At 47.7% G+C, this 12,817-nt stretch overlaps 1 protein-coding gene across 4 annotated transcripts in view; it reads left to right on the top strand.

Annotated features, from left to right (window-relative positions):
* DYSF (dysferlin) overlaps positions 1-12,817 on the top strand; it is a 307,503-nt gene that overhangs the window by 241,980 nt on the left and 52,706 nt on the right. For all 4 annotated transcript variants that reach the window (XM_073343024.2, XM_073343025.2, XM_073343023.2 and 1 more), the window contains 3 exons: positions 4,551-4,649; positions 6,502-6,630; positions 11,036-11,191. In XM_073343024.2, the coding sequence (XP_073199125.2) occupies positions 4,551-4,649; positions 6,502-6,630; positions 11,036-11,191 (384 nt within the window). The remainder of the gene's footprint in view (positions 1-4,550; positions 4,650-6,501; positions 6,631-11,035; positions 11,192-12,817) is intronic.

The following is a 12,817-nucleotide window of genomic DNA, read 5'->3' as shown; positions in this document are numbered from 1 at the left end:
TTCAGTAAACCATAACCTTTCCAATGGTACCTTACATGAGCCATCTTGCGTAAAGTACATCTCAGTTATGTCATATCCATATCATAAGCATGTTTCCATAAAGAATATGGCGTGTAATGTCACAACTCCGACCCTCCCGCCACACTTTTTTCATCGCCTGAAGAAGGACGAGCAGGATTTTCCTCCTCTTTAATTCTGCACCCTCACGTCCATGCTGCTGGTCTGTGCTGCTGCATGTACAGCACTTCATTGCTTCATTTTCCTGAAGGATCCACCAAGGTGATATGAGAATGGGTGGAATGACCCTGTAACAGAGTGCTGGCCCTTTAAGGAGAAGCCCAGGCCTATAATGACTGCAGCCTAGAATGGAGGTTGGGACAGCAAGGAATTCTGGGATAAGGGGGCAGGGCTATAAAAAGGGACACTTCCTGTCCATAGACACCTGGAGGGAGCAGGTGCCAGCTACCCTGTTACAGGCCCCAATACACTTGTGTTGTGTGCGGTGCGTGATCAGCCAGAAGGGAAACCGATGGGAGCACATGACAGGCTGCTGCCCGTCTTCTGGCTGCCCCTTCGCTGCTCCGTGATGGGAACTGTGGGAATCTTCTAGGATCAGGGGTCTGGTCCATGGGCCAGATTCATCACTGGTGTAACTCTGTTGACATCAGTGTGGTTGATAGGCCTCCATGCCCTGTCCCAGCAATGGCTGTAACCTCCAGCCCTGAGATTTTCAATGCCTAGGGGTAACCTGCTGCATGATGCTTGAGGGTGAGGGCTATGTGTGACACTGCTTTTAACAGTGAATGGGAGCTTCTTGTGTGTGTGTGTGTGTGTGGGGGGGATTTCACACAGAGCAGTTAAAGAATTGCCTGCATGGATGATCATTTAAAAGTAAGCCACAACATCTGGCCTGGCCTGGCCCTACTGAGCCCTAACACAATCTGTGTTCCCATCCAGCGTTAGGTCTCACACATGCCATCCCCCGTAACGGGAAACACATCCACCTGACGTTAGACTTTGGTAGGTTGGAAAGCAGAGAACTGATTTTTGTCTCTTTAACGTTACTGTTTACTTATTAGCACCGTAATTAAGTGTACTCATACAGGGAGGAGTGGGGTCTAATGGTTAAAGCAGGGGACTGCATCTCAAGGCTCCTGGGTTGTATTGCTGGCCCTACTACTGACTCCCTGTATGGTTTTGGACAAGTCCCTTAGCCTGCCTGTCAAAAAGCCATCCAACCAGCTCTAATAATGATACTGATCTATCTCAGAGGAGGTTGTGAGGTTTACCTCATTCACATCTGTAGAGTGAAACACACCCCTATGCGAGGGACTGCACAAAGACCATGTGCTCTTTTAAGTCCCTTTTAAGTCTTGTTTTGAGGGCTTACATAGGATTTAAGGGCACATATGCCTTTGGCTGGCCCTTTCCACAGGGCTGAATTTGAGCCCTGATTCAGGAAGGAATTTAAGTTTAGACTTAAATCCCATAGACTTCAATACTGTGATTAAAATTAAGCACATACTTGAGCGCTTTGCTGAATCAAGGCCTTAGTCTCAAAAAGGCTTAGAGATCCTCTGCTGCAAAGTGCCATGTGTTTGTAAAACGCTGTTATTTATTAGACCTTCTTAGAATGTGAATTAATTTCTCTTTAACATAACCCTTCATTTTGCCTTATCACAGTACTCCCGATATGTCACTTGGTAAAATAAAATGGATTGTTAGATTGTAAAGTGAGAAGGGACCGCTGTGAAAATCTAACCTGACCTCCTGCATAACACAGGCCAGGGGATTTCCCAGTATTAATTCCTATCTGAACTAGAGCAGATCTTTTGATTTAAAAATTGCCAGGGATGGAGAATCCACCACCACCTTCGGTAAGTTGTTCCAGTGATTAATTAAACTCACTGTGAAAAATGTCCAGTCTGAATTTGTCCAGCTTCAACTTCCAGCCATCGGATCATGTTAGACCTCTGCCCGCTAGACTGAAAAGCCCATTGTTAAATATCATTGTTAAATAGCCCATGTAGGTATTTATAGACTGGGATCGAGTCACCCCATGACCTTCTCTTTGTTAAGCTAAATAGGATGAGCTAAATAGATTCATGTGTTGTTCTTCTTTAGTGCCTTTTATGCAGGGATCTCAGCACTTTTTACACATTAACCAATTCCCCTGAGCATCGCTGTGAGGTAGGTAAAGATTATTCCCATTTTACAGATCGGGGAGGCCAAAATGGAGGCACAGAGCAGTGAATTCCCCTGGCAGCCATGGGAGTCGTGACTGCTCAGCATGTCTAAAAAATTAAGCCACTCAGGGCTTGATCTGATGCTTGCTGTTATCATTGGCAAAGCTTCCATCAGAATCAGGGCCTTACTGCGGTGTCTGTCTATGGATCATGGTGCTGACTTGAGGCATCCAGCTGTGAAAAGTCTCAGCCCAAATGACTTGCCCATGGCCATGTACCCAAGGACAGAGGCCCAGCACATGGTAAATGTCCCACTTACGTCTGCTGTCGGGTTAAGTGCAACTCCAGTGACTCCTTGGCCCGATGCTGGATCTCTGCCCAGGAGATGGATTCCACCCCTGCTGAGTCAGTAGCCGAGCTGGAAATAGAAACCCAGACTCCCAGTCCTGCCCTTTGATCAGTACACAGCCTGGCTTCCCAGATAAGACTCTTAAAGTGCTTTTGGCTGTTGCCTTATGATTAAATCAAATCCCCCTAGCCAGTCACTTGCGTGTTGGGTCCTTTGCAATAACTGGCTTTTCCATTTGCAAGCAAAACGATTAATGTCCTTCGCTATTAACATTCCAGCTGCTTCCTCTGGCTTTTTTTCTTTTCTTCTTCTTCTTTTTGTAACATCAGTAGAAATCAGCAAAAATATCTAACCAAATGCTTTGTCTTGGGGCTGCAGAAGATACCGTGGGTAAGTCGTGAGATTAGTTTAAGTGCTTTCTTTGTAACTTGGTACCTGTGGAATGTCATAATAAAGCCAGGTTGGTTAGGACGTAGATTTTTAAACAATAAAACAAGGGGAGTGATGAAAGGCAAGACTTAAAAAAAAGGAGGCAGCAGAGGCCTCAGAGCTAATTTATGTAATATTGCAATTAAAGACACTGTCTATTCAAGACAGCAATTTGAAGCCTGCACTGTTGGCTTAAAATCTAAATCCAATAAACCTCTACTATGATTCCTCCATTAGGTCAGTGTGATGGAATTTTGTGGACTTCTAAAATAAGACATCATTAGTTTTCAGGAATGTTTCATGAATCACGGTCAAAGCCCCTTCATCTTTGCTTGCATAAATTTCAAAATTGTGCACTTATAATAAAATAATACATATTTTGTGAACCCAACAGCCAGCTTTCTCCTTGGAATAATATCCGCAGTCCTGAAAGCCCATTAGCCCTCCCAGTTTACATAACTGATGAGGTGCAATCTCCTTACTGGCTTTGAGTCTCCTGCCATTCCTTTCAAAAGTCTAAGCTTATGGGATTGGTGATTTCTGTTTATTGTATAGATCTGCATGGTTGTTACGTTCGTCTAGAGAGAGGTGGAATTTCTTGGGGTCAAGGTTTGTTTCAAGGGATCACGGTAGTGTCTAGGAGACCCAGGCATGGACCTTGGCCCCCTTGTGCTAGGCGCTGTACAAACAGAACAAAAATGCAGTTCTGTCCCCAGAAAGTTTACAACCTAAGCTTAGAGTTGGGGGTAGGTTTTATTTATGAGATATCCCAGCACATATCCTCAGCACTCTGAGACATGTAGCCCTGTTGGTCTGGGGGCTATTATTATAACCCATCCTTCCTTCTACATGGAGATCCCCAGCGGAGGGCCACCAAGATTGGCAAAAAGCTGCCGTCTGGAAACAAATTCTGATGGCTTCTTCTCCAGAACATCTTTGACCCACTCCTGGGGTGAGATTCACCACTGTGCAGAGAGGTTTAGGCACCACTTAGAGTCCTGAATGCCTAAGTGTTGTCTGACAACCTCTGTCTTGGCCACCATACTGGGGATTGACCCAGCAACCAGGGACCCTCAGAGCTAAAAGAAAGGCTCTATACAGCTTGGGCTAAAGAGCCAGGTTCTGTAACATATCAAGTCCAAACTACTGAGTTTGGCTGGTCGGGAGTGTGTAAAAACCACACCCCCTCGCCAACATAGCTACAGTGGCAAGGTGTGGATGCAGCGATGCTGACAAAAGAGTGCTTTTTTGGGCATAGCTAAAGTCATTTGGGGAGGTGGTGTTACTATGCCAGCAGGAAAACTCTGTCTGTTGGCACACACTGCGTCCTCACCAGGGGGCTCTGCTGATGTAGCTACACTGGTTGAGCTGTATCAGAAGAGCCTGTTTAGTGCAGACAAGGCTACAGCCTCGCTGTTCTGTGGCTCAGGCCCAAAGGGGAACATGTAACACCCACTGGGTGCATGGGTTTTGTGCTGGCTCTGTGCACAGGGGTGAATATCAACCATAGCGATTACGTTAAATGGCGTGGTTTTCGCCGGGTGGTTTCCCAAGGGAGACACTTTATTTTTTTCCCCCTCCTCCAGGAGGAAGAGTTCATCGACTGGTGGAGCAAGTTCTACGCTTCAACAGGGGAAAGAGAGAAATGCGGCGGCTACTTAGAGAAGGGCTTTGACACAATGAAGGTAACTTCATCTCCTTGTGGCTGAGGCCTTGCAGCAGCTGGCCGATACTGGTTGTCTGTGGAGTGAGATTTATTTTAAAAGGGGAGCGCCAGTAGAGGGGTGTTTTTTCCCGACTTGATTCTGACATCAGTGGGAGTTTTGCTGTTGATTTCAACGGGAGCTGGGTTGGGTCCTTGGGGCGGGGCAAGACTCCCACGTGTCAAGTTAAGCACGTGGGTGGAGCTGGTTGTGGACCCTCTCCCACCCCCTCCCAAAAAAAACCCAAAACTTTTTTTGGACAAAATTAAAGTGCTCCACATTTTGGCCGACAACCAAAATATTTAAATTTAGAAATGCTGCCGGGGTGCCTCATGGAAGCTGTAGTTTCTGTGTCTCATGCTTCCAATCTCCTCTATGGACCCGGCTCCCTGGTCGGACTGCATGTCCCATAATGCACAGTCTCCCCTCTTGGAGAAGGGTGGCAGTGCATCATGGGAGTCCTTGGTCATGGGGGATGTAGTCCGGCTGGGAAGCCCAGCCCATAGAAGAGAAGGGGGACATGAGACGATTGAACTACAAGTCTCATGAGGCACTGAGGCACCCTTCCTTAACTGAAGTATTTCTCTTTAGGGGTGTTCCCTTTTTTTGGATGAAAAATCCAAATTTCCTCCAGCAAACAAACATTGTTCAGAAAAATTTTGTTTGTTGAAAAGCCATATTTCTGATGAAAAACAGTTTCAACAGCTGGACAATTTTTGACCAGCTATATGCACAAGTAGCTGTTTGCAGCGTCGAGGCTTATAGGCTGGGTGTGGCAGGGAGCTACCAGTCTACAAGTATTAGAAGAGTGTGGGGTGGCCACTCATGCATTCCCAGAATACTCGTCATTCTTGTACCAATGGGCCTGCCCCCGCCGGCGTGATCTCACATGCATGGTGTTTGTGAGGTCACACCAGTGGGGGCGCAGTGGCACGCTTTCAAAATAGCATCCCCCATCGGATATTGGACAAAACCATGTCTGGTTTTGTTTCAGCACTGGGCTGGGAACAACTAACCACCCAAAAAGAGGACTGTCTGGTTTATAACCGAACAAATGACCTGCCTAGGAGAGCGTGTACCCCAAGGGAGGAGAGGAATTGTTAAGGCTAGTACAAGAGGGATGAATGAAATCCTCAATCCCACAGTGACGAGTGTATCATAACAACCCCCGTTGAATTTAAAACAGAGAAATCATCACCTGCCTGCCAGGAATGGTGCGATCCCTTGGGCTATGAAAAACCCTCCATAGGGAAGCAGCGGGAGCCCTGTTGCTTGAGGATAGGTCTACACTGGAATTAATAACCCACGGCTGGTCTGTGCCAATTGACTTAGGCTCTCGGGGCTTGGGCTAAGGGGCTGTTGCATTGTTGTGTGTGTGGGTCAGGCTCAGGATGGATCCCAGACTCTAGGCCCATGCTAGCGAGGAGGGTCCCAGAGCCCAGGCTGCAGCCCAAGCCCAAACATTTTCACCTCAATTGGCCAGCCCCATGAGCCCGAGTCAGCTGACATGCAGATATCTAATTGCATTCAGGGCATACCCTGAGTCATTTAAAACCTCAAAGTGCTTGGAGAGTGACAATCCCACATTGGCCTCAAGGGACAGTCTAGGTCAGTGGTTTCAACCTGTGGTCTGCGGACCCCTAGGGGGCGGGTCTGCAGACAATGTCTAAGGGCTCCATGAAAGGTCATTGTTACCATAGTGATCTGAAAGACTTTCTTTAGGGCTCTGGGTGTAAGGCAATACAGAGGCATCCATGGTATTCTGCAGATGGTGTGCACCTTGTACTTTATGGGTGAAATTCATCCTTTTACTCAGAGGGGTTTTCCTCCTTAGGTCTACGAGACAGAGCTGGAGAATATGGAGGAATTTGAGAAGCTCTCCGACTTCTGTCACACCTTCAAGCTCTACCGCGGCAGAACACAGGACGTTAACGAAGATCCCTCTGTGGTGGGGGAATTCAAGGTCCGACGGCCACTCTTTATACTCAGAGTCATTTGACCTAGCAATAGTCAATTGGAAACTAGCAGTGAATCCCTCTAACGCCTGCCTGTGAATATTTCTTTGTTATAAAGCAGGGAAGGATCTGTTGGACCCCGGGCCTGACAGAAGTTGGGAATGTTGCAGAGGGCAGAGCAGACAAGAGTTGGTGCTTAACATGCTGGATGCGATGCGTGTGTCTACACTGCAAACACAGGCTGTGATTTCAGCTCATGTAGACCTACCCCAGCTAGCTCTAATTTAGCTAGTGTAGGTCGCAGAGCAATGAAGCCATGGAAGCTCGTTCAGCAAGGGCTAACCCCATGAATAATTACCCAGGGTTCCAGGTGGCTTTGTACAGTGGCTTCACTGCACCCCTGTCTGAGCTTGCTAGTTGGAAGCTAGGTGGGCTATGATTGTTCGAGTTGCAATGACACCCTGTGATTACAATAGAGCGAGGCTTGGCAGAATTTGATTTTTTTTTTTTTAATAATTTCGGCAGCTAATGTCAATGCTTATTTTGTTTGTCCCCCCCCCCAGCCCTATTTTTATTTACTGAAATGTTCGCAGTTGCGTGAAGTTATGGGTTGGAAGCATTTGTTTTCATTTTTATCAGTTTAAAGTTTCACAGTTGCAGGGAAGTGCGGAGGGCCAGACGATGAGGGTGTCAGATAATTGTTTAATGACAAGAGACAAGGAGATGAAAAAAGTTAAAGCTTTATAATAGTTAAAACACAATCTGTCAACATTGTATATCATAGAATCATAGGGTTAGAAGGGACCGCGAGGGTCAGCTAGTCTGACCCCCTGCCAAGATGCAGGATTGCTTGTGTCTAAACCATCCAAGACAGATGGCACTACCGTATGCAGTGTAGTTGTAGCTGTGTCGGTCCCAGAATATTAGAGAGACAAGGAGGGTGAGGAAATATCTTTTATTGGACCAACTTCTGGTGGTGAGAGACAAGCTTTGGAACCACACAGAGCTCTTTTTCAGGCCTGGGAAAAGTACTCCCAGCCTCCCAGATAAAGGCAAGGTGGAACAGATTGTTTAGCATAAGTAGTTAGGACATATTGTAAGGGACCATTCGAAGTAGAATGGCCCGTTAGCACCTCTGCAGTCAGAGGACAAAAAGAGGGGTGTTAGTGGGTTACAGGTTGTGGTAATAAGCCAGAAATCCAGTGTCTCTGTTCAGTCCATGGGTTTTTGTGTCTAGCAGAGTAATGAATCATTGGTGTTGATCACTGTAGCAGGAGAGATATGGCTGCAGGTTTTGTATCTTGTTCTAGCAAGGCCTGGTGCTGCTTTGAGTTGGCATGTCCTGGTCTGTGGGGAGCTTGCTTCTGATGATGAGCTTGCAGAGGTTGCGGGGTTGTTTTAAGGCCAGAAGTGGAGGTTCAGGAAAGATTTATTTTAGGATGGAGTACCCATCAAGTATGGATTGTAGTTGTTTGATGAAACCCTATATAGGTTCCAGGGTGGGGTGGTACCTGACAACCAACTCAGAGCAGCACCAGACCCTGCTAGAACAACAGAGTAAAACCTGCAGACATATCTTCACTGCTACAATGATCAACACCCCCCACAACATACCTTTCAAGATCCCTTCATCCTACACATGCCCATCACAACATGTTCCGTACCTCATCCAGTGCACTAAATGCCCCAATAACCACCATGTGGGTGAAACCAGACAGTCACTGCGCTCTCAAATGAACTCACACAGAAAAATGATAAAAGACAAAAGCAACCCATCACCTGTGGGCGAACACTTTTCACGAAGCGATCGCTCTGCATCTGACCTCTCAGTCCTCATCCTCCGAGGAAACCTGCACAACACTTTCAAAAGACGGCTACAAAACACTAAGCCTTGGTCTCCACTGCGGAATTACTCTGAGACAGCTATGTTGCTGAGCTCAGGTGGGTGAATAATCCATACTCCTGAGCAACGTCGTTATACTGACCTAAGCGCTGGTGTAGACGTCTCCCACTGACACAGCTACCACCTCTCACGGAGGCGGAGTTGTGAAGCTGATGGGAGAGCTCTCTCCTGTCTTCACTAGAAGCCCGACAGCAGCACAGCTGAATTGGTGTAGTGGCACACGATGCAAATTTCTCACGTAGACCTGCCCTTAAAATCACAGACAGAACAGAGACGCTGGATTTCTGGTTTATTACAACAATCCGTAACCCACTAACCCCCTCTTTTTGTCCTGTGACAACAGGAGCGTTAATGGACCGCTTCACCTTGAATGATCCCTTACAATATGTGCTAACTATTTATGCTAAACAATCTGTTCCACCTTGCCTTTTGCTGTGTCGCTGGGTGTACCTTTCCCAGACCTGAAGAAGAGCTCCTTAGGTCTGTCTACACAGCAAAGAAAAATCTGCAGCTAGCCCATGCCAGCTGACTTGGGCTCACGGGACTCGGGCTGTGGGACTGTTTCACTGCTGTGTAGACCTTCCGGCTTGGGCTGGAACCTGAGCTCTGGGACCCTTGCACTTCGCAAGGTCCTCCATCCAGAGCCCAGACACCTACACAGCAATGAAACAGCCCCAAAGCCCGAGTCCCGTGAGCTCGAGTTGGCTGGCATGGGCCAGCTGCGGGATGCTAGTTGTTGTGTAGACACACCTGGTGTGTCTCAAAAGCCTGTCTCACCAACGGACGTTGGTTCAATAAAAACCAGACCCACCTTGTCTCTCTGACATCATTTGTCAAAATTGTAGCAGCATTTTTCTTACTTGGCCTGTCTGTAAATTTAGATTATTATCGATGGAAATACTTTTTGTTGGTTTCTGTGTGTCTGGTGAAATAGATGTTTATCGGCATTTACCAATAAGAATCAAACACTTCCATGTCGAAGTGTGGACAAACCCCAGGTCACCTCTAGAGCCCATGTTATGGATAAGATGTTAAAGTCTTGATGCAATGGCCTGTTGTTATTTATTTGTATTACAATAACACCTAGAAGCCCTGGTCTGCTCCACCCCATTGTGCTAGGAGCTGTACAAACAGAGAACAAACAGACAATCCCTGCCCCAAAGTTCTTACAATCTAAGTAAGAAGAAGTTGCACTTAACACCACTGTAGTGTGGCTGGCAGAGGGCAGCTGCTGTGTTTCACTTAGAGGGGGCAGCATTTCAGTGGTGGGCAAGTGATCCTCCATAGTGTGTGTGGGAGAGAGAATGTGCATTGTACGCTGTCACCAGAGTGCTTTGGGATCCTGCCGAATGAAAAATTTTGTAGAAGCAGACTGGATTGGTGCTTACTAGGATGAAAGATTTATTATTAGCACCCCCATGGAGAACTGGTCATAACAGTATACAAACAAACGCAATCAGAGTAAGGTCTGACTGCCTTATCCCCTGGCGATGGCTACATTCTGAACTGATACAGGCTTAGACATAATCCGTGTGGAAAATCACATCTGGAGTCAGCACTGCCTGTGGCTGACTGGGTCAAAACAATGGCGCATCTTTCTTCCCTGGGGTGGGGACAGCATGTGTGTGAGAGAGCTGCCAGGCTGTCTACGCAAGTGCTTGGAGCCAGTCCCTTCAGGGCACTCACTCCACTGGTCTCTCTTTGAATGGCTCTGTAGCAAATGATGCTTTGTGCATGTAAAGCACCTTTTCATCTGAGGATCTCGGCGCCTTAAAAACATTAAGAGCTCAGTTCTCATTTGCACTAATGGTCCTTTGCACCATTCTGGCAGCGTAAGGGGACAAATGACAGCAGCTTAAATGAGAATCAAGATCCAAGTAATTCTGCCTCAGATGTCCCTTGCATAGTAATTAAGAGCATATAGGATATGTCTACACTGCAAATAGACACCTGCGACTGGCCCATGCAGGCTTGCAGGGCTCTGGGCTAAGGGGCTGTTTAATTGTGGTATAGACATTCAGGCCCGGGCTGGCATCTGGGCTCTAGGACTCTGCTAAGGGGGAAGGCCCCTCTTGCGTGCCCGAGTCAGCTGGCATGGGCCAGCCATGGGTGTCTAACTGCAGCCTAGACTTACCCTTTGGCATCACTTTACCTATCTACTACTGACTCGCGGCCCCCTCTGGGTTGAAACACCGTAGCTGTTTAACAGCTTTAGGACAGGAAGTGAAGGATCGCGCCCGCATTCAGTGTGGCACTCTGTCCCCCTCTGGTGGTGTGCGGGACACAGAAAGAAGTTGCGGAGCTTGCTGTCTCTTTAGCTCAGGCAGCAGAAGGGTACACGTAAAGATTCTGAGGTTCCACCCTTCCTGCTGACGTCCTGCCTGGGGATGTGGTGTTACACAAGCAGCATTGCACTGATTTGCCCTGAGTTCAGTCAGTTGCCAGCTGTTAGCATTTGTAGTGTAACACGCCCGTATGTGCACACATGTGGATGCTCAATGTCTTCTCAGGGCTCGTTCAAAATGTACCCCCTCCCGGATGACCCAAGTGTGCCGGTCCCACCACGCCAGTTCCATCAGCTCCCAGCCAAAGGACCCCAGGAGTGTCTCATCAGGGTCTACATCATCCGTGCCTTTGACTTGCAACCCAAGGACTCCAATGGAAAGGTATCCTTCAGGGGAGCACCTGGGAGATGTGGCAATGAGGCTGAGGGCAGAAATCGCGGAGTGGAATTCCATGGCCTGTGTCAGGAGTGGCAGAAACACCCTAAAAAACGGGGGAGGGGGCACAGGTGCCTGAACCATCCCTTCTCCCTGGGGCCTCGCCCTCATACCACCCATTCCCCCTGAGGCCCTACCCTTGTTCCGCCCCTTTCCCCGAGGCCACGCCCTCACACTGCCTCTTCCTCCAAGACCCCGCTCTTGTGGTGCCTCTTTCCCCCAAGACCCCAACCCCACTCGCTTCTCTCTGCTCCCTCCCCCTGTTGCTCACTCTTCTGGCCTTGGCATCTAGGAAGAAACTAACACCAACTTGCTCTTCAAAGTGCCTTTTCCATGGTTCTGAAGCCCCAGGGCCTCAGCTCTCCTGTATTGTTGTTGGGCTTTTCAATAGGGCGGGATGCAATATCCAAATTCATTTCTGGCCAAAATTTCAAAGGAAGCGAAAATTACCTTCAAAAAATTTTTTTTGCAGAAAACTTCAGAAACACCCTTTTTTTTTTTGGATAAAAATTTAAAATGAAAAGAAAATTGGTTTTGGTTCAAACGAAAAATTTCCATTTTGTTTCTGCTTTTAAAAATGACAAAAAACATTTTCTGAAACTCCCTCCCCGCTCGCCCTGGAAATGGGTAAAAAATGGAGAGAAGGAAAGGGAGGAAAAACCAAAAATGAAAATCGATTTTTTTTTTCAGTTTTCAAAAACTGAAACGAAACGAAAACTTTCCTTTCCATAGAGGAACTTTCCTTCAAAGAATTTCAGTGAAATCAGAAGTGTTTTGGGTGGGAAAGCCATTTTCTGTCAAAAAAAGAAATCATTAGAGGTTCAACCATCTCCCCTTCCCAGCATGCTCTGATTCTTCCTGCCTGATGCGGCCAGGAGAAAACTGGCCGCTTCTTACTCAGTGCCCGTGTTCCTTGTGTGTCTTTGAGTTACGTCTTCTGACTTAGCTAACTGAGGGCTTCTCCATCCTTCCCTTCTAAAAAAACTTGTGGGACAGTGAAAACGCCCTGAGGATCTCAGCATGGGTTCTTCCCCTCCACGCTGGAGTCCCCGGCTATTATCTCCCTGGGAGAAGGCCATTTGCTGATCTGAAACAAAGTAAGGGGATGTGTCCCTTTAAGAGTGGGGTCATGCATAGTGTAACCCACAAACCTTCTGGGTGTGGTGCTCTGTCCCATCTAGTGGCACCTAGACGACTTAGAGCTTAATGAGTCTGCTACAGCGTTAGCTAAAGGTCATGTGGCTTTTAGCTTATGCAGTAGAGGTTCACGCATTTAGCTCCAGAGGTCCCAGGTTCAATCCTGCCCACTGACGACCAAGGTCTGTCGGTGTTACATAAGCACTGACTTTGATTTTTCCCCAGGAGTGCTCCACCCCTGCTCCGCCTTGAGGCCCCACCTCACTTTGCCCCCTTCCCAGAGGCCCCACCCTTGCTCTGTCTCTTCCTGCCCCTGCTCCAACCCTCCCTTGAGGACCTCGCCGCTCACTGCTCTCTGCCCTCCCTCAAGTGCCTCCCCCAGCCGCCAAACAGCTGATTGGCAGCCTTGCCAATCAGTGGTGGCTGGTGGGTGCT

Source organism: Lepidochelys kempii, chromosome 4 (genome assembly GCF_965140285.1).
Source record: "Lepidochelys kempii isolate rLepKem1 chromosome 4, rLepKem1.hap1, whole genome shotgun sequence".
NCBI classification, from domain to species: domain Eukaryota; kingdom Metazoa; phylum Chordata; order Testudines; family Cheloniidae; genus Lepidochelys; species Lepidochelys kempii.
The sequence above is the reverse complement of the archived record's forward strand: the minus strand, read 5'-3'. Positions and strand labels throughout refer to the sequence as shown.